This window comes from Lutjanus erythropterus, chromosome 5 (assembly GCF_056507025.1).
Source record: "Lutjanus erythropterus isolate fLutEry1 chromosome 5, fLutEry1.hap2, whole genome shotgun sequence".
Lineage (NCBI taxonomy): Eukaryota > Metazoa > Chordata > Actinopteri > Lutjaniformes > Lutjanidae > Lutjanus > Lutjanus erythropterus.
Window position 1 is genome coordinate 34,359,814 of NC_139321.1, and position 23,109 is coordinate 34,382,922.

Here is a 23,109-nt window from a genome sequence, read left to right on the forward strand (position 1 = left end):
AGAGTGAAGAATAACCATTGTAACTGGAATGCCCATGTGCTATATTATGACTAACTACAATGAAAACCTTAGGTGAGGAGACAACCAAGAGGCTTTATGCAACACACTGAAGTAAAACCCTTAGCTTAGGGAAATATTTTGCAAACTTAAGTTTGAAGCTTAAGGTGTTTTATGCAACCAGACACAGGTTGATAAGATGATGCTTAATTTATGTGCACGCAAGGCGAGGATGTCTTTCCATGTGGAGTTTTTGAAATGTCCAAAACAGATAGAAAAGTTTGCTCAGTGTCGGTCATGCAAGGAGAAGCCAAACTGCATTCCTTTGACAAAATGTTTTAAAAAAAAGTATTATCCATCTTAGAGCATCATCACAATCAATGGGACAAAATTAAGAAGAACAGAGGCACAAATGAAAGACATGTCTGCATCTGCCAGTAGGCCATCATGATCTGTTACTATCACTATAGGAGCGACTTGATGTTCTCTGCAATTAGGTGGAAAAAATGTGTATATATCAACATCGGCCAAAATTAGTTGAAAATAGTGTCTAAAATCCAATATTGTGCATCCCTGGTCTGTTATTTTCTTTAGCTGACAGTCACTGCTTACTTTTACTTCCACACATGAACCACAACTAAAATTCATCCATTAAAAATCAGTCAAGCTGGAGTTGGCACAGGCCCAAATGACACACATAAATTTAAATTTAGCAGTTGCCACTCCTGACCGAGAAACCCATCAGCGTGTCCCGCCCCTCCATTTCAGTACAACAGCTTCATTAGTTTGAAACCATACCTTTGGGTCCAGTGAGAGAGGCCTCCGGAGCTTTGCCTCCGTCGCCACAGTGGTTCTCATCGAAGGGCAGACAGTGTTCCCCGGTTCCTGCCACCACCTCTGCGTTCGACTGCAGATCCTTGGTCCCGGTTAAGGTTTTTGGTCGGTAGATCCTCCGGGAGTTTGTGTCTGACACGTACAGCTGGCCAGTTACTGGATCGGTTGCCAGGTAATACCGGTGTGCCGGGTTGTTACTGCATTCAAGACAATAACTCGGTTATATATTATGCATTGTCCATTTTTCCTCTTCATTATTTTATTCAAATGCACTTCCTTCACAAAACAGCCAAATAGTCCTTTAATGGTGCTAATTTAACCCTAACTGTGGTCTGTAAACCTCTTATACCTCTCTAGAGGTTGCATGTTTTTATTATGCATTTTGGACATGCATAGAAAACACTTTCCAGAAAATAAACCCAAAATATTGAAAAATTGTAAAAAGGTATATTGTTTAAATACAGCAACTTCTGTGTCCTTCATACATTAATTTAATGTAATGAATAAAATAATCTTCTTCAGACTATTTTTAAATTTCATTAAAAGAGATGACAGAAAGTTAATGCCAATGTTTAATCAGGTTACAGTCTTAGCATTTAAGCTGTCATGTTTATTTCCTAAAACACACCGTGAATGGCTAATTAAGCGCAACTTCTTTCCAGCCCAGCTGCAGCTTAAAATAAAAACCTTATTATCAATTTAAACCTAGTAGAAACAGCGCCATTTATGTGGATAATGAAGTGAAGAGGGAAATAATGTGGAAAAACTGTGTGAAGAATCTCCGCAGCAGAAAAAAAAAAGGGCAGAGCATTTGTGAATAAAAAATAAAAGACAAAAAGTGAGCCAGGGAAGGTTGAAAAGATGGAAGTCAAACAGAATTGAACAAGATACCACTGCAGTGGGCTTCCAGCTTACAAAGCACAAATGACAACTTGTGAGCCAGATCATTTTTTATTTTTTATCGCTCCCCTGTGGGGAAAAGCCTTTGGAGATCAGAGAAATGACTGGCTTATGTTAACAAAGTGCAACAACTAATGGCATTGCATCTGGTTGTGCTTATTTGCATTCTGTCTCGTAATTGATCTAACCCTTTTTTCAGTCAGAAAGCTAATGTGTCAAGGATTAGGAATAAAAAGATTTTACAACACTTCAATGACTAATATTTAGATTTGAAGAAATTAACATTTTATGTGATTATCCCTTCTAAACAAATTCAAAATACTGAAATATTATTGAATTAACCTTTTCTAATAAGGCAGAAATGATAAATAGCAGGTGCTTAAGTGTCATTAAAGAGCTAAAAACAGAGGCCGTTAACATGAAAAATAGCTTGCTTTACGGTGCAGTCGTAAACATGGCCTTTCTGGTTGTACTCCAGCTTAATGGTACCTCGGTCAATACTGGTTGGCTTTAGAAGTGGGATAATGTGACGGCAAAATAAATGTGGCAATGAAACATCTTTGTAAAATGATGAAGATGGAGTCATAAAACCTGACAGCTATTATGAGTCAAAGTAAATGCCCAAAATAGGCAGCTGCTATCAAGTTCCTATAAAGAATTCAGCGAGACATACATTAGTAACCCTTTCTTTTACAGTCAACCTTCAGGGGGTGGACACAATAAATGAAACACCTGTATAACATTACGCAGTCCAATAAAACAGCTCTGCAATAAATAACACATTTGTGAAGCTTCAGAAATTTTAAGGCTTTATTATGTGGTCTTGTATCTAATATTTTGTTTTCTTCTAGGTACAAAATACCACCTCAAACAATGTGGCAGTCCATCTGTCCAACAGTCCAGTGGTTTTTTAGGTTCCATACCTAGTATTACATGACTCAGGTTGTGGTTCACAATGTCCTGGATGCTTCGTAAGCAATCAGAATCCTCCAACTGATCCAGAATTGAGCAGCCCTCATGGTATCAACCCGCCCAGGCTTTCACATATCACTCTGTCTACGCTTCCTTCACTGGTTTCCTGTGGCTAAATTTAAATTCAACACCTCGTTGCTCTGATTCCACCAAGAATGGAATATTATCTGGCTATAATCACCCACCAGTCCTGCTTCTCTGACAAGCTGGAATTATGCTTCTGCAAACATTAAACAACACTTAACCTTAAATTGTATTCCCAGATGGAAACGCACACAGACCACTGCAATCTAGTTCTGCTTTTTAGCACTTTCTGGAGCCCACTTGGTGGACACGGTCCACTTATGCGTAGTAGATTGGCATCTACAGGCTCAGTGGCTGCACAGACCAGTCTGCGGACATGTCTGTGCGGTCGCAACAAATTTGCATTGGCTGATGTCTGCACAGAGCCGATGCACACACCTCCCGATGATGAGATTCACGTCACTCGGACACTTGCCCGCACGCAGACAAAGAAAGTATAATACCCGTTTTAAACGTCTCTGCCAACCTTCACAGAGGAAGGTATCACGGGTGACAGTAGGTAGATTCACAGAGGACCGGACGTGCAAACATTAACATCTCAACAATGTGAAGTGCTGGTCTGCACTCCAAGCAAGCCAACTGGTTAATTCATCTCTTGTAAACAAGTTAGAGTTATGCAAATTGCCTTACATAAGTATAAAAGAAACCGCCATGTCGACATCTTCGAACAACTCCTGTGCTTGTTGTACTTGTCTACGTGCAGACTCAAAAAGCATGCTTAAACTTTCACAAGATTCTTGTGTAACATGCATCAAAACCAAGTTTACTTTGCCTCTTTCATAAAATTTACTTTTAATCAATTTTAATAGTATAAGTATGACTTATGCAGAAAACCACGCAATTTATAAAACTTTAAAAATAACAAATGGACTTCTTGGAAACTATGTATATACGTTGTATCTTTTATGAATTGAACGTAAGCACACTGTTGGAAGTATAAATAGGTATAAATCCAAGAACTTTTTTATCATGAGCCAATTAGCATGGCTGTGTTCACATCTGTAGTTTGTTTCCTTTGGCCTGGACCAAACAGGTGTAGTCCATTTCTCACAAACAAACCTAAAGAAAACATAAGTCACATGGACTGACAGTGACCTGAACAGTTGTAGTGATCTATCCTCCGTCATCAGAGCTACAGAGACCTCTGGAGGAAAGTTTATTGTGGTGACTGATAATGTTGCACTTCACCACAGATGACAGCTTTATTTATCTCCTCTGGTGGTCATGTGGTGCTTACAAGGAAATACTCGGATACAGGCATTGATCAAAACTGTACTGTGTCTGATCTGAGCAGCTAGAATTAGCTTAAGAAGAGACAATGAGTAAAAAAAGCTGTGGCTATCGGCAGACGACTCAGGAAAACTAGTTCAGATGTTAAATTCATGCAAAAGTCGCATATTCGTAACACATAATCCCCGTTGTCGCACCGGGGACGACAGCACCGTGGCAGCCAGCTTAACAAAGTTGCTCCGGTTCACTCCGTGTAACACCTCTGGCGCTTATGGTCCAGTTAATCACTGGGACAAACTAATTGCCACCAATGTGCATCCTCAGTTGATCTGACGCTGTTGTCTTAATCATGAATACAAAGCAGTTGTGTAAGCCCCTGTGGATAAGAGCATCTGCCAAACCCCATCACTGTAAATGTAATTATAATCTTCACAATGACACTGTTTATAGCAGCGTTATTGTATTGGACTGCATTACACCAGCCACATACTGTAGGTGTTTACTTGCATTATTTATTTTTTTTTATATTTATACTTACTTTAAATATGAAAAAGTGTTGCAGTGTAGCGATTTTGTCAATTGCACCGACAGACTGTGTTCTCTTCCTCTTGTTTAGATGTAATCAAGCTATAATTGGTTTGTTATAATTGCACGATAATCACTGGTGCTAAAGGCGACTGTAAAAGAAAGAGTTATCCATATACTTAAAAAGAGGATGATACAGATGGTGATGTACAAAGAATACTAAATCAACATGCACTAAGAGAATACACCTACCTGTGTCTAAAGTCTTTATTTCTATGACAGGGTACAGAGCGAGCAGAAAAGAAGAGAAAAGAATCAAGACAATGAAACTGTCAATCTTAAAAGGATACTTTTACTTTCCATTTTCAAGGTTGTTATTAGACAGTTTTCAAGGCATAGGAATTACTTATATTCTTCACTTGATTTTTTTTTTTGCTAAAAGCCTTCATATTTCTCATTGAAACCATGAGAAGTAAGTGCTAACAAGGACTCAGCCTTTCTGTCCTCACAGCATCTAGTGAGGAAAGAGCTGATATTTAGAAAATCAAAGTACCCCCTTAAAGAATCACCACAGCCACTAAAGAAAGTCACTATAGAAAGATGATCTGTTTGGCAGAAAGTGGAGACGCAGCACTGTGGCTGAGAGTTACAACCCGCAGAGAGGAAAATATGAACTCCTATCTCCATAAAGCCCCTTTCTGCATTGCAACTGTTTTTCTCAATTTGACCAATCATATTGAAACATTGAATTTTCTACTTGTTACACTGGCCACTGAAGCCAGAATCTAAATACAGACTTTATGCTAACAGCAGTTGAAAAGGATTCAGGGAATCCCATATGGAGTATCTGGACTCCAAAAACTAAAACCACTCTGGTCTTTAAATGTTTGGAAGAAAATTACATCAAATACAAATTAAGCAAATATTCCGCAAGCAAAGAAGATATGATATACTATGCAAAAAACTTTTGGCACTTTCTCTACTGTACTGTAAAGGCTCATTTATGCTGAATGTTAGATGGGCACACAGATACAGACAGAGCCTTCAGTCTGTACTCTGCTGCCATTTTATCTGTATTTGTGCATGTTTTCTATAAGCTTATGGGCTCAGATGGAACAGAGCAGAACCAACAGTAGTCGTGAGGGGCAGCTGGGTTGGGTATCTATTTTGTGGTTAGTTAGATATTGCAGCGAGTGATGTCTGAGTTTTGAAAAGTCACACCCAGATGCGCTCCAGCATACCGAAATTTAGCTCGGATTTAAATAGCGTGATTTGAGAGTATGATACCCAACCCCAGGGGGCAGTGCAGCCAATACGTCAAGTGAGAATGGCCTCATGGCCTCACGGACCAATGCTGTCTACAGCGATGCATTATTAGAACCTCCTTCAGTGTTTGTTGTTGTCAGAAACTTTTGACTCTTCCTCATCTTCTTTTAGGTAATTTTTGAGTGGCGCCCTCTATGGGTATGTTGCTTAACATCCATACCAACGTAAAGGACACATGGTAGTATGTGGCAGTGTATGTATGGTTATATCGTTTCAAACAGACATATCTATTTTCATTCATGAAGGGGGCATAAATGAGCCTTAAGGTGAAGCAACATTTTCCTTAGTGTGCCTTTTTTTTGTCAGACTAAATTTAATTTGGCTAACAAGTCTTCACAGTACTGTTTTGTGTTTCTCTCCTTGTAAACAGAGTAAAACAGTTGCTTGGAGACATAAACCATTTCTTAAACCATTATTTATCTAGGAAAGGGCTGCTGAGCATGCAAGCTCCTTTACAGCAGCACCCTTTTTCCCATTATTACTGTTACACACTTCTCTATGTCAGAACTGCCATGTAGTGGCTGATCACTGCACAGGTACATCAGCAGGTTCCTGAAGAAGAGAGGAATGTTTTCCAGTCACTCCCCCTCTTTGATTTTTTGGCCAACATCCACCTTTGTAATCTTAACACTAATTTACAAACCAATCTGCACACAACAAGTGTGGTGACCTATGTTCTTTCAAGGCGGTGGTCATATGTTTGTCATGTATGTGCCTCATGAAGGATGATGGCCCAGTGTACGTTTAATCAACATCTGCCACTTTGAAATAAGCCAACTGGCCGAATCAGAGTCATTGCTGAGATAGGCCAACTTGGCATGAGGGCGTAAATCATCCCAATTACACGCTGAAGACAGGATGTCTTTCCTAATTATGGAGATGGATAGGGAAAAGATTTCAAATTTCTATGGGTAGGGGAAAGACGTGTGTGACTGAAAGTCTGTCCACCATGCCATTTTGGTTTCCCTCTCCACATGGAGGACTAAAAGTAGAAATGCAGAGTGGGGTCCAAAATCTTTAACTGTCAATATTTGGAATGTTTTTACATTTCTAGGGGCCAGCTAAAGTTTGCTGCATTTTCTTATTTGTTCTTGTTAAACTTGAGCTGGGGAAAAATCAGTGTAATACATATAAAACACAAAAAACTATAATGAAGCATCATCATTTATCCTTTCATCTTGACTTATACAAATTCCTTCATGCAAATTCAAAGGTGAACCCTGGAATTTCTACCATTTGAGTGAAAGAGTTGCACAGCAAGTGTCCATGTCTTTTTGAAATCAACAAACTACATGTAACATGCTCTTAAAATATCCCCAACAACAAGGGCTTGATCTTACCTGAGCTCCATGATACTTGTGACATTGCCAGATGGGTAGATACGTCGGATGTAGTTAAAATCTCCAACGTACAGACTTCCGTCGATGCCCCATGCCAGAGCCACCGGCGCCAACAGCTTGTTGCCTTGGGCCTGCCCATTACAGCTGGGGCATGAGATGCTTCTGCGTCGCCCATTCCCCATGACAGTGGAGATCACAGGGGGCTGGAGAGAGATGAACTGGTTCTCTCCGCTGCCTTTGTACAGAATGCCTGGGAAACAAAGCGGCAGTCATTTGCGGGTGTGAAAGCATAATTGGCGTTCGTCACTGGTAGCAAATGGACTCATTATTAAAGCAGGAAGTCTGCAGAGATGCATTTACAGGACCAACCTGAATGGCCAAAATGAAATGCACATGAAAGGAAAATACACACATTCAGTTTTCAATGATAATATTTAACGTGTGAAAGCTGGGGCAGACAGTTTATTGGGATGATTGACCAAAAGTTCCATAATAACCCTGAAGGATGATGTAATTCAAGTGGTGGGAGAGAAAACTAGACTTCTGCTTCTCCTCTTGGCTCTGTTTTCAGGCTTATCTACCCTAACTTTAGCCAATAACAGGTCAGTAAGATAGTTGATGGTTCAGTCTTATTCCCAAAACGTCAGTATTTCTTTCTCCATAATATCGTACTGCACCTTTGAAGAAGAGGTTCGACATTTTGGGAAATATGCATGCAAGTTCTACTCAATTTCTGTATTTATATAGCCCAGATTCAAGTCATAATTTGTCTCACAGGGCTTTACTAACTGTACAGTATGCAACACCCTCTGTGCTTAGTTAGATCCCAGATTCAGATAAAGAAAAACTGTGCCTCAACAAACCCTTTAACGAGAAAAACATGTAAGAGCAACAGAAGAGGGATCCCTCTCCCGGGCCGGACAGACACACTAAGAGGTGATTAGTTTAGCATACAGACCGGACGCTTTAAAACTTTAAAATCATGCCTACTTAATTAATATCGTGTCTTAATTTGTACAAAAACAGACACAAAAATGACAAGTGGTGGTTTCAGTTATGTTATGTGCTGAAACAGTCCTTCTGTCCTATGCTAAGCTAGGCAAACCACCTCCACCACCTTTGCTTGAACAGATCCTCTCAAACTCGTGGCATGAAAGTGAATGGGCTTATTTCCCAAAAATGTCGAACTACTCCTTTCAAAAAGGACAGAGGAAGCAAAATAAAAACCCTAACCTTGTCTATTTAACAGAGTACCTATTTGTACCTAGTTGTAAAATATGCACACAGCAGCTATTCAGCTATTCACATCCAACCCTTCTATTTAGCTAAAAACTGCAACAAATTCCCCGTTGATAAGAGGCCGCAGTGAATGAAAACACAAGGCTAACCTGTTGAATAGCAGGTTTGGAGTCCTGCCCAGGTGACTATAACTCGCCAGTAGTGTGAAATGAAATGAAACATGGAATTACATTACATACACTTCTTTTATTATAAATTTAAATTTACAGTTGCAATTGTTTTAGGCTTAGCCAACAACAAAACTACTTAGTTAGATTTAGGGAGAGATCATGGTTTGTCTTTGCCATGTGGGTGTAAATAGCCACATTGGCTACTTTGCTCCGGGTGCAAACATCTTAAATTAATGTAAAAACTTTTGAATTCTCACATGAACTGTGTGACGAATTACTATAAATTGTCTAAATAAAATATATTTGGCTTATAGCTAGCTAGCTAGCTAAATATACAAGAATATCTTTAGACATTTTCCTGACTTTAGTTTCTAATACCCACAAAGTACTGCAGTGTAAATATCATTTCATAACCTTGGAAACTAAGGTAAATATGTAGTTTGTTCATAAGAGAATTTAGGGGTGTTTAATTAGTCATCATAATAACTTTTACTCAATTATAATGCCTCATTCTGTCCATGAATAAATATAAACACATGTATGACAGTTTCAAAGTATTATAGATCCTTTGTCTATCAGCTGGTTGTTTTAGAGGTGAAAAGGGCCTTTTAAGGTTGCACTCAGGATATTCCAGTAATATGTTTTTCATAAAAGTTCAGAAATTATTGTTTGATAATCAGCCAGTGATCTGATTTGAATGCAGTGGTGCAGAGTGGAGGCAGCACAACCATCCGACCATCAATCCAACTGATCCGCCCCGATACTTCAGTCCTTTGTGTTACTATAGAACCACTTCAGTGGGATCCTTTAAATCTTCCGCAGAGCTGAAGTAAATTTCATGTAAAATAATCTTCTTTCAACTTGTCAGGGAGCCGTTTTTTTTCCCAAAGTCACAGAGAGGTGGTAAACATAAATACAGTGCAGTGTACCTCCCCCTAATAACGGTGCATACATTTTCACTGAGGACTCACCAAATTTGGTGAGTCACTACAGATTAATAATTTAACAAGAAGCAGATATAACTGGCTTTTTAAAGGGGGGTACTGATATAGTGGGACTCTCTTCAAAGGGGGAAAAAACACATCAAAGGGAAGAAGTGCATGCTGGAAGCCCTTAATTATTCACATCTAGCAACTTGTTTGAATTCACACATGCCTCTGTCCTAATTAGTGGATCTATGGCACCGCTGAATGGCCACATAATGTCGTTCTCCCACAGCGTTATCCCGTAAGCCATCGTAGCCCTGGATGTATGTGAAATCGAGCGTGCGGCCATGCTGCTTGTCCCGTCTCTGATTAGTTCCTTTCATTGATTTAATTGATTGAAGGGCAAATTCAAATGAAGGCACGGTCCGGCGAGACTCTTGACAGGACGATCTGACCAATCCGTCTTTTGTATCCGAGAGCATTATACATGAGCCTCTAACAAAGACAAATAGGTCCGGGGGACGGCTTTATGCGTGACGCCATCAAACGCGCGACCTTGGGACTTTAATTGAACTGTGATCCATGCGTCTGCTCACCGAATGAAACACACAGTGTGATGAAAACTCTCTCGCTGAGCTGAAAGGTTGACGCTGCACCCAGAAACATAGCTACAAATAACAAATAAGCTATGCAATCTGACTAGAATCTTAATGTCTGTTTGTATAATAGCTCCTTAACATCCTCGGGAAAAGACAAAGACGTTTGTAATATCCAGGAGCCTAATGCAGTGTGTAGGACATGGATCAGTTGCAGCAGTACAGCAGTCAAGCAGTTTGGCTGACGTTCAGCTTAAAAAAAGAAAAAAAACACTTAATGCTGAGGTCATTTTGGCACGCCACCGTGGTCTTCTCTATTTACACTTCCATCATAGTTTACTGTACACACAAGTCTTACCATAGGCTATTAGATAGCGTAATGGAACGGATTAAATACAATAATTAATCATCAGCAACCCCCCAAGATTCCACCACACTTAGCATGGACACTATACTCTTTCACTTTCATCCCCCCCCCCGCACACACACACAACTTCTGCTGCTCTTATGTGATTCAACTTAAGAGTGAGTGAGCAGATTAAGGTTCAGTTTTCTTCCCTCAAGGACACTTGGTCATGACACATTACTGCTGATGACTGTTGCAAGGATCAAGCTTGTGACGTCTCAGCTGGAGAGCTGCACTGATGGGAATTTGGTTTCTGACTATCCACTGCCCCAGGCTGCACAGGGGGACTCCTACAGCGTGTGCACTAAAATGACTTTGGAGTTCATTCAATATATAATACATTTTTTAAACTTTTATTCGACCCTGTTCTGATATTGAAGCAGCAGAGTTTGGGTGAAATCTATAAAGCGTAAACAACACTTTCTCAAAAACAAGATACAGCTAGAAATGCAAGTTATACAATTTGGCAAAGTTCTGTTTTTCTGCACAGACTGAAACAAGTAGTGCTCCCTCAACAGATTTTGCAGAGGAGATTTCAAGTCAAAGTATAAATATGGCAGCTGAATGGATCGACCATTAGGGATGTGTCTGCTCATTGATTAGTAAACGGATGTGCGGAGGCGTGCTCAAGTTTCGGGTAGAAGTTGGTGAAAGAGAAAAATCTCTGTTCTGCTTGGCATGGTGAGAAAAAGGCTTTTTTACAAAGTCTGAGAATCTGTTGTCTCCCTTGCTCCAAGATCACTGGAGTGCCGCTCCATCTAGCAAGCCCATAATGTAATGTAACTGCACGTCACGCAGCTTTCAGCACATTATTAAACACTCAGACACAGTTAGACTCTGGCAGTTGCGTGGAATTTGCCAAATGATAACAAAAAAGAAATTGAAAACAATCCAAAAAATGATGAGTGTAGAGACGTGAATCAAACTTGAAGGCCATTTTCTATCATAGAAAATAAAGCGGAAAAAGAAAAGAAAAGAGACTCATTACAGAAGTATTTGTGCAGGGAAAAGGAAATTGCTGTTGTTCTGTTTTATTCACATTCTCTGGCTATCTCCTGTGCAAAGAAGTGTTCATCGTTGCAGTGAAGTGAAACATCTACTTCCTCTTCTATGCAAGCAAAAGGTTCATTTCTCTCAAATTTTGCTCACAAATTAGTTCAAATCTGTTTTAGTGAACACTTTTTGTTTAGTGAGATGATCAATCCACCTGACAGGTGTGGCATATAGAGACATTGATTAAACAGCATTATGATTGCACAGGTGTACCTTGGACTGGTCACACTAAAACACCGAGTCATCTTATCTTGGAAAAATACTTTTATTAGGCACTGAAGTGTGGCTTTTTCACGTAAGACTACATACCCTGCCCTACCCTGCCTCTGATTGGCCAGTGCTCCTTGCAGTCATTGGTTGGGTTGGTTAGGGTTTTATTTATTTTATATCTTTTGTCTTTATTTAACCTGGGAGTCCAATTGTGACTGAAAATCCCTCACAAGAGAGTCCTGGTTAAGGTAGCAGCTAATCACCAGTGGTGGAAAGATCACTGAAAATCTGTACTCAACTACAAGTACTCTTACATTAATACAATATTACTCAATTACTAGTATAAGTACAATGTATTTGTCTCAAAAACTACTCAGAGTATTAGCTACTTTTAACCGTTGATGTCACTGTCACCTCACCAAAAATTACATTTTTTGTATGCTTTCCTGAACCATAAATTGAAAACACAACTGATTAATCACCAATAATTTATAAGATACAAAACACATTTTTTCCCCCTAATTTTATTTATTTATTTATTTGTCATTTTTTTGGCAGTTAATAACAGCTATTAATCATTTTTTTGACAGTAAACTGAGTATCTTTGAACACTGATCAATATTTTCTGGCATTTTATGAACCAAACAACTGATCGATTTGTGGAAAAATTATTGCCAGATTGATCACTAGTTGAAAAATAGGTCCAAACCATGCGCTCCACCTGTTTTCACATGTTTGGACATATTTTTCAGTTGACAAGATTGTGACATATATGTCCTGGTTTTCATTGGTCCATTTATGATCCGATCACCTGATTGGCTACTAAAATGCAGATGAATTAGATTATCGATATCGATTCAAACTGTACTCAACCATGAGTTTAAAAGTAGATTACATTTTATAATGCATACTTAAGTATAAGTAAAAGTGCAGACTTCAAAATCTACTTATAAAAATAGTTGTACCCAAAAACCCACTTAATTACAATAATTTGAGTATTAGTAATTATTAACTTCCACCCCTGCTAATCATTATACTAAAATGCAACAAATAAAGCATGTTGTGCAAAAATCCAGAGTAAACCAACAACAACTATTCAGACATCGTGGCCTTTAAAGAACCATGCTGCCATTAGTGGATGCAAGTGTCAATTTTAGATCTTTTTGTAAATGGTTCCATGCTTATGGTGCAGAGTAGGAAAATAATCTGTCAGAACCTGCAGTACATTAAGTAGCCACTACTTGGAGAAGCATAGCTGGTAACAAACAGAGCTGAAACAGAGAACAGTATGGAGGAAAGGCTTGAAGCACCCAGCATCGCTTTATAGATAAAAAATATACCAGTTCTGTTGTCTGCAAGTGCTCAGTGGCGTCCAACCCACAGAGTCATAAAGAATGCAGTGGTGAGTAAGGAACTTTGCATTTGTAATGCAATGTAGAGATGCATGATACACTGAGTCAGGGCTGAGTAAAAATGGAGGGAGCTGCATGCAAATACAATATGTCACAGTAATCAATCACAGACAGAAAAGTAGCTTCTACCAGGTTTTTTTCCTATCACTGAAAGTAAACAAGATTTATTTCTAAAGTAAATGCCACTCTTCGCTTTGAGCTTCCTGACCAGATTAGCAATATGTACATCAAATGAAAGCTTGTCATATATCCACGTAGGCAGGTACTTGTATGAGGGCACCTTTTCAGTGGATTTGCCGCCGGACTTGAAATGCTAAAATGATCAAGCAACTGTGAGCCAGCTTTTGAGAAGACCAGGCATGCTTAGGCATGAGTAGTGAGTGGTCAGGGTTAGTGTAAAAATGTCAGGCTCAGTCAGTCACTTTATTCTCCTGGGACAAAAAAATAGTATCTGTGGGCCTGTGTGAAACAGCCATAGTTCGGGGCCAAACGAGTGTCTTCTTTCAAGACATGACTGCACATTTACAAAATTTGTGAACAAAATTTGAGAGAAATAAACCTCTTGTGTGCATAGAAGAAGTCTTAGATTTTATACTTCAACTCATGAAAAATGGGAGCAAAAAGTGTTGCATTTATATTTTTTTGTTGAGTGTACAAGGCCACCTTTCCACCTCCTCTGAATACACATATTCACTCATTGATGACTGGTTTTTCAATTGATTCCTCTCTTAAAATCATTATACACATTAATCATTCGTTTGATAAAAGCTAATTTGAGACATGTAGCAGAAGAGAAAAATGCTTTAATGCCGACATCACAGCTTCCAAGATGATTAATGGTACAAATGCAAGGCCGAGCCTCCATACCTGATAAAAAAACTGGAGCGCCCTGAGCAATGTCACCTTGGTGACACAGAGAGAGTACAGAGATTGGTAGGGGAGGAGCGGGAGTGTGTCTTAATTGCAGCCTGTCCTTCTTTGTTCTCCTCTGCACTGTGTCATTCCTTAAGATACCGCCCAGGCTCCCACTGATCCACCATGATAGAGGCTAAAAGTGGGCAGGAAACCTCTCAGTGCTTCAAAATGCAGCATGTGCGTGAGCTGTACAGTAAGTACACTCCGAGATACTGAGTTGCTGAACTCTGGCTGTGTCCAATAAGAATCAGCTATGTTACCCAAGATAGAGACAAGCTTCAGATTGAGGGGAAGGCATATCCACTTGTAATGAAGAAAGGAGGGGCAGGAGGACACGACTAAAGCACAGACACCAGCAATTTGCCTTATCTAGCTTGACAGGCTCTGGAGTGGAAGCAGAGAGGGAGATACTGCTTTTGCTCGGGTCTTTTGCCACAAACGATGAGAGAAAAAGTCCTCAGATGTTCCAAGTGGTGCTAAAAATGAAGCGCCAGTCACAACACAGAGCGAGAGCAAATGTCTGTGCAGCTGTAGAGGACCACCGCGCGCTAACATGTTGGGTGAAGACATTAGTCAAGGTTTACAGCATTAAAGAATCAATACTGGAGCAGCAATGAAGGCAAACAGTGATATTTGGATTCATCTTCGTGCCGACCGAGGATATCGAACTGCATTCCTTGCCCAAAAACCCACGTGGGCCATAAATCTCAAATGTCAAAAAGTGGCTGGATGCAAGACTGAATAATTCAGTTTGGACTGAGAAAATGCAGGAGCCTACTCACAACCTCTGTGGTAAAAACGCACACGTGTGAGGGCAAAGGCAGATGGGATTACAGATAGGGTTGTGATACTTTGAAGTGAATGCAGTATAAACTAGCAAACCATAGTCGCTAACAAAAACATTTCACAGTCTTAAAGGGCTCACTGTCTTTGGGTTGAGCTAATAGGATTGTGGCATGAAACCCTTTTGGCAAATTGATTAAGCTCCTGTCAGACGGGGGCAAATGAGACAGAACAACACAAAGTTTGCTCAACTATTTTTAAATCTTTCAAATTTTGTCAGACTTTGCAATTTGTTTTTGGGGCGGTGCTGTAATAGGAGAAGTGAAAAGTGTGAAAAAGCCTCGGGGAGACTGCAGCGTTTACTGCATAAGAAAAACTCGACACCATCTGGTTGTTGTTTTATTTCTGTCATCACTGTTTCCCTGTACAAGTACAGCCGTGCACACGATGAATTTCCATGCACAGTAACATCCAATTTTCTGATAAATCCAAACACCTAGCACCGCTCAGCCTAATAAAGGATGCAGCATACATTAGCATATCACACGTGCTGCACCTATCTGTTGATCACAAACGTGTCTCACGACAACTACAACTCCAACTGTGATGCTGCCACAGTGAAGGCTTTGGAGATGGGTGTGCTATACTTTGAGACAGGTGGGATGAAACACAACGCACCAGCAGCAGTCAAGCTAGAGGCAGATTTCAGTGTTCTCCTGCGCACTTCACAAACTTCATGTTCTGGATGGCTTGACAGATTGGGTACGGCAATGGGCCCCTGTGTCTGTTCCTTTAATGTTCAACAAAGAAGCAGGACAAAGTAGCATCAAGGTTTGAACAAAGTAAAGGAAGACTCAGTTTCAGAAACCGGCTCTGTGACATGTTTTCCACAACCACATCCGACAAAAGACAGTTTGTGCAATCTTTGAGATGTGAGAAGACTGTTATACATGCAGAATACATGTATGGTATGGATGATATTAGCGTGTAAAACCCACTCAGTGCTGTGGGATGAAAAATGTTGCCCCTGCCAATTGTAGGTGTGCATGTGTGATGCTATAAAAGGCTATATTCAAGAAGGAGGCAGAATGGATTTCTAGTTACACAACCTTTCCTCTTTAAAAACAGACCTTTTTTGTTGCCAAAATATCTGGCAATGGAAATAACCTCTGTGGTTTGTTCAAAGCTCGGCGGACCGGGCCAAAGAAACAGTGGCTAAAGTCAGATTTATACTTTTGTGTCAGGCGGTTGCAGAGGACATGTAAGGAGGAGGCTTTGTAGCTCCACCAGAGCTCATGTAAACCTCCTCATAAACGCAACTACACATCCGGGCTGTGGAGGTAACCACATAAGAGACCACAGCAACTGTGATTGGTCAGCTCGGGCGGCTCATGTTTTTTCCCATGTGTTTTTGATGCCGGTAGAGATTAAGAGGATACCTGTAATGATTCAAAAATAATATGAGCACCATGAATACATATAAACATGACTGGTAGTCTATTTTCATGCATGGTTAGCCACACTAACACTTTAATGGTGTACTGTTAAACCAGTAACCCTCATTAACCTCTACAACCTCACTGGACCTTATAAATTACTGCTATTTATTCAGACACTGAGGTGATAAATACATACCAGTTCATGAAGCATTTAGGAACCTTGAGCATCAGGGTTTGCACTTGAAACGGTGTTAATTTTGACCGCAAATTTTTAATTAGTTTTAGTCATAGGTTTTGACTAAAATGCCAATGAAAAATTGAAAATGATCACTGATGTTAAAGAAAATTTCATTCTAACATGATTCATCCATTTATTGGACAGAATGCATGAGTGACAAGTGTTGGGAGGGTTACTTTTAAAATGTATTCCACTACAGGTTACTGAATACATGTCCTGAAATGTAATTTGTAACATATTCAGCTGTATTACTCAAGTTAAGCAATATATTCTTAATATTTGGATTACTTATAGAATACTTCAAAACCGTCTTGCTGAGCCCTTTTGTCCGAGTCACTCTGAATGTAGTTAACACATACTTCTGGGAATGACCTCACTGGAGAGATCTCTTTTACTGTTCTCACTGGGTCACATAAGCAGCTTATTCATGCCACACACGTCCAAAGAATATAACATGAATCATGTTGAATAAATGGATCATATTTGTGGCTAATTAATGATGCATAATGGCAATTTGATCATGCCAATTAGCCAGCTAGTTAGCCAGACTAACAAGCAAGTCAAGTCAAATTTTATAGCCCAAAATAACAAATCACAATGTGCCCCAGGGGGCTTTACAATCAGTATAACGTAGGACACCCTCTGTCCCTCATTAGCATGATGGAGACACTGGCAAAACAGACACAAAAGAACTTAAAAGTTACCTCAAGGTTCTTCTGTAAATTAAACATGGAGTCTTTTGATGTGGAAAGCAGCTCGGTTGATGACAAGCAGAGCTTGCGCTGAACTGTAATGCTGTAGCCTTCGACAATGTGTGTAGGTAAAATGGTTTTATACTTTTTTAATGCCAAAAAACATAATCCTGACACTGTCCTGGTTGTGCATCTCTTCTTGTGTGCTGTCTGAAAATGTGTAACCAATTTTCACAAATAAAACAAAAACAAATAAAGTAACACTTTCAAGTCATCTTTTTTAAAGACAATAGCTGTATTTGAAACACCACCAATTAAAATGTAACTGTAATGGAATACAGTTACTCATATTCTGTATTTTAAAATACTTTTCTGAACACTCCCCAACCTTGTGAGTCATATAATCATTACTGGCAACTTCATAGTGATGGACACTAAAGTGATGATAGCCGCTGACTAGTTGCCTGAGAAAAAGCTCACTTAAAGCTATATTTGTACATTTGTGCTGCCTTTTGAAGAATTGACATTATGTCCGGTGTATTTCTGCACAGCATCGGGGAGTAAATCAAAAAAGAGTAATACTCCTACCTGTGAGGTGAACAGAACGACCTCTGAGTGAGTGAGTGTGGGCGTTCAATACAACTCTGAAGTGCAAAGGCATGCAAGGTAATGCTAGATGTTTTGTAGGAATGTTAATAACAGGTCATATTGCCTGCTGGTGATGGAGCATAAAGGCACATTTCATCTTAAAATTAGATTCTGCCCCATAAGAAGGGAAGTTGATAAATTTGCACTCACTTGCTCTATCTCTACACTTAAATGAAAACTTAAGTTTAAACGTTTATCTTCTTCAGAGGGATGAAATGTGGTTCCTTTTTTCTTCAGCGCAATGACCTCTAAAAACTCATTTTTGACATGATGATGGCTTAAAAAAGGGAAGGCGTTAACAAGACACGATTTCAGGGCAGTTCAGTCTGCAAGCACATATACCACGCTGTACTTCCCCCATGCCAAACTGACCCACACGCTACATACGCGCACAATATACCCGCCTGCGCCTGTTACATGACTGTCAAGAAACTGAAAACTGCGCAAGGATAGAGAACAACTTGTCTAAAAATTACATCAGCTGTAACATTCTTACTGCTTTATGTTTTCTCTCCATGAATAATGGAAATAAAGTTGAATCAGAAGAAAAATCAATCATAGCAATGCCAGGCTCCTCAGCGGCGATGCTATCGCTGCAAGAAACATCAAAGTCCCCAGACTCTGTGGCTCAAAAGACACTGTAATCTGGCTCGAACCAGGAAAACCATTACTACAGGTGTAATTACCAGTTTCTCAGGTGCATTTGTTGTCCGTGCAGGCTCTAACACGATCTCTGAGTCAGTGAAACAGAAGAAATACTACATTTATTTCTGTATACCCTTTGGATGTCTGATTTGCCAGTCTGTCTTTCTTAGGGATGTAACAATGTATCGAATATCACAATAAAATGACAATTTTTGCATATATTTTGATCATAGTTGGATACTTATATTGTATTTTATTAAAGAATAAAAGCAGCAGAAGCACTTTAAGTTTAAAGGGGAAAAACTGTAACAATAAATAAATAAATGAACATAAACATTGTGGAATTTTTATCATGCTAGTAGAATCCTATATTTATTTATGTTTGTTCTTTGCATGTCTATCAGTCTATCAATCTACCTAACCATCCAGCCATCCATCCTGCATTAAAAATGAGCCCAGGCATACATTAAATGCCCACTCAAATAAAATAAACGTGCAAAAAAGAAAAAAACAAAAAAATCCACCAAAACAACGTAAACCTCAATATCCAGTCCCAAACTCCGATCTGACAGTGTGAGACTAAGGACTCTGCTGAAGGCCACGACTGTAACCTCGACTATTTTTCGAGATGAAAGGGCCACAAATTGTGTTGGACAACTGGAACAACGATTGTGAGCCGGAGTGGGTTTAATGTCAAAACAGCGGCCTGGCAAACTGACAATGCACACTACCCTGAGGCGTGCCTCTGATGACTGCAGTCATATTACTGCCTGCACAGTTGTAACATTCTCCACATTATGGAGTGTGATTTTCCTGGTTCTGTAACCAGGCGATGACTCAGTCAGTCCTGTATGTATATTTGATAGTTTCATTATGTATGTTTCACTTCCTCATGTCTCGGCATCGGCGCGACAAAGACAAACTCATGTCCATTTATTGTACTTGGCGATTAAAGCGATTCTGATTGATGACGGAGCGAGAAATTAATTTAGTTTATTGAATTAATGCGAGAATTAAACATGACGCCTGTTCATCAAAAGCACAAGCCTTCATGGGCGGCAAAAGGACGAGTTCTTCCTAAAATAGCTGAGTAGTGTGGAATCGCAGCGAGCCCTGCACCCTGGTGACTTAGCCACTGATTTATTCTGTCATTACTGTGAATGATCGGCCCTTCAAAACTCTCCTCTATTATCTGCAGATGGGACGACGAACCATATTTCATTTTGATTCAAGTATTTATTGCGGTGATTCAGGGTAAAGACCACCTGCCTGTAACCCTAAGAGGCCACCTATCTCTGCCCCGCATGCACACACAGATACACATACAAAATATATGAGCAGTTCTTACCCTTCTGAATGTCCAATATGTGGTGTTTGTCTAACATCCACCCTCCCATGTTGGAGGCATCCAGTTCATAGCCTTGCAACACTGCCGTCCTCTTCTCCCAGAGCACCACATCAAGGCAGGACTCGTATTCATATCCCACTGACACTGAAAGTAATGATGGCAGATGCCTATGGTGAGCAAGGTTGCAACCTCCTTACTGATACTCATGGCAGAAATGAGGCTCGTAGCCTGTGAGACATTCAGAGCACGTCGTGGCTGTTTTGTATTTGCTGCTTCTGCTTTCTCTTTGACTATGTGATTTTCTCCAGCTGGGATGATTTTAGAAGACCCGTGGGGTTTCTGTGTCTCACCTGCACAGTCTGTATTTTATGCTCTCGCCTCTAATTTGTCTGTTTTATCTTGTGTAAATGCAAATAAACTACGACATGAAATAGCGTGTAAAGTGACATGAATTACTTAAACAATAAAGGCTCAGATGGAGCACATTATAGCAGATATCATAAACGCACAGTGATGTGGTTGCAGCCATAAGCCATGAGTGAGCACTGTTGATTGTCAGGGCTGTGGGGTTTTAGTTTTCTCTGAAATATATAAGCTGGGTGCTCCAGCATTCATCCTGCTTAACAAAATCCCTCAGCCTTTAAGACAAGAAACATTTTTCTGCAAAAACATTCAAATGTAAGTGTTACTGAGTGTAGTTCTGTGAAAACAAGACAATATTAACATATATTCCAGGAATAGTTTGGTTTATTTGAAGTGAGGATATATGAGGAAGCACATACTGATAGTCTCTGATAGTGTATTATGTGCAGTAGATGGTGGGCGACACGCCCCTGGTTAGGAAAGGCAGAGAGTTCTAGCATGGAATATCCTGCTGTGGACAGGGTCAGCAGCAAAACATATTTTTGCTACTTAAAAAAGGTCCACCTAATGAAATCAATATCAGTTTAAATGTACACTCTATTTTGAATATTTTCACTACTTTACTTTGCAGTTAGACAGCATTTTCTGATGGGAAACTGCTATTATATATATATGTATTGTAAGCCAAACATCTCCCTCCAAACCAACCAAACTCCATAGGCAAAATCACTCATTTTACCTTGCTTGCTTTTAGTTTGTTTGTGTTATTGTGTAACTTCTGTGTTAGTTCAGGGTACTTAAATTCACTGAAGTCACACAATAACACAAACAAACTAACAGATCGTGGCGGCAGTAGAGCGGCAACTCCTGTGTTCTGCAAGGTAAAATTACTGATTTTGCTTATGCAATTTGGTTAGTTTGGTGGAGTGATATTTGGCTTATATAGTCAGTTTCCTGTCAGAAAATACTGCCTGAAAGCAAGGTAAAGTGGTGAAAATATTATAAATATAGCATTGACTTAAACAGAAATTATTTTTCTTCAGTGGACCTTTTTAAGTGGCTTAAATACTTTTTGTCGCTGACCCTGTTCAAAGCAGTTCATTGCTTAGTTTCCTACACTTGCACTCTGCTTCTCCTAACTGGAGGTGTGCTAATGTAGCTAATCACTGACTAGATCTGTACTTCATGCAACCCCTATTCAAAAAAATCCCAACTATCCCTTTAAGTGCACCCCAATGCAGTATGATGCTCAAGATGACACTTCACACTTTAATTATTATTTTAAAAAAAAAACATGATCAAGATATTCTGTAATGTCTGATATGATCAAAAGGTTCTGTTGTTATTTGTCACTGGTTTTTATTGTGACTATTGACTTCTTGCAAGATTTATACTCAGGCCACTGCCTCATAGGCAATATTTTAGTCCCTGCACTGCTGCTGAAATATCATACATGCAAAAACAAAGAAGTCAGCAAAAGAGCAGTGGCCTTCAAAAATGCAGCACTGGGGGATTTCAGGATTTCACACCACCTGCTAAATCTTTATTGAACAACAAAAGCACTCCATGGCTAAATAATCCTCAATTTAAAAAAAATAAAATAAAATCAATCTTCAAAAGTTCAACCAAGGTTCATTGCCTGAAGGTAGCACGAGTATCTGACAGTGAACCTACGCTCACACAACATCTTCAGTCGGCAGCTTCACAGCGGGTACTCACCCACAGCCTCTGCAAGGCCAAAGACCTTCTGATTGTAGGCGTCTGTTTTATCCCAGATGAAGGTGTATGAGAGGTCGGGGAAGGCAGGGAAAGACTTCTGGAACTGACGGCCCATGACGGCCACCATCAGGTGCACCTTCATCAGGCCGAAGGGGAGACGGTCTTGGGTCAGGAGCACCTTGAGGATGGGCTTGTAGCCAGCTGCCCTGGAGCTCAGGTAGACCAGGTTGAGGTCACTGCCTGGTATGGCCACTTGCTCATGAAGAACCTGCAATTTTAATTAGCAGTCAGACTGCTGCCAAGTACACAGTGTGTGGGACAGACTTAAGTAACCAGAGCAACAGGAGTTTGCTGGTATTTAATTTAGAGGATGACTCCAGCTACAGCATGTAATACACAAATATTTATATGGTGTTATATGTACTATTATAATATCCTGGGGTTCAATGCTGTTATGAAATACATATTACTCCAATAATGTTACTTAACTTCAAATGGATTTCATCAAATTAATTGAATTAACTATTTTGATGATCTATTCATTGTTTTCAGTCATCAAAACAATTAATATTTCCTGTTTCTTTTACTCCTTTCTGACAGTAAACTGAATGTCTTTAGCTTGTGGGCAAAATAAGACATTTGAGGATGTCCTCTTGGGCTCAATCAGCATTTTTCACCCTCTCTGACAGTTTGTGGACCAAACAAATAATTGCTTAATTGAGAAAATAAGATTACTTGATAATGAAAATAATTAGTCAGTTGCAGCCCTGGTATGAAATAGCTGGGTATTCAATTAAATTCAACGTTTCTCACATATGGAACCACTCTCCCGAAGATAAAAACAAACCTGGATTAATGAGAAAAATTCAACCTCTCTCTGTGTGGGAACATGGATGTGATTAAAATGATGTTGACTGGTAATATATCATCACCACGGCCGTTTAAGCAGCTCGATAGAATTATCAAAGATTCTCTATGAGACAAGTAGACGCCAAGAATTAATATAAAGAAAATATGCTAATTCTAAGGTAGTCTGGAGAGAAGTATGCAGAATGTGTGGTGTGTCGCACTTAAGACAATCATGTGCATCTCTATGGCA

The 23,109-nt window shown here is 39.7% G+C and overlaps 1 protein-coding gene across 6 annotated transcripts in view; it reads right to left on the reverse strand.

Moving 5' to 3' along the window:
- LOC146327214 (teneurin-3) overlaps nt 1-23,109 on the reverse strand; it is a 234,377-nt gene that overhangs the window by 20,177 nt on the left and 191,091 nt on the right. For 4 of the 6 annotated variants that reach the window (XM_084719712.1, XM_084719711.1, XM_084719709.1 and 1 more), the window contains 5 exons: nt 22,011-22,278; nt 19,929-20,072; nt 7,209-7,458; nt 4,795-4,815; nt 796-1,028 (listed from right to left, as the gene is read on the reverse strand). In XM_084719712.1, the coding sequence (XP_084575838.1) occupies nt 796-1,028; nt 4,795-4,815; nt 7,209-7,458; nt 19,929-20,072; nt 22,011-22,278 (916 nt within the window). The remainder of the gene's footprint in view (nt 1-795; nt 1,029-4,794; nt 4,816-7,208; nt 7,459-19,928; nt 20,073-22,010; nt 22,279-23,109) is intronic. The other 2 variants (XM_084719713.1, XM_084719710.1) reach the window with 1 other exon arrangement.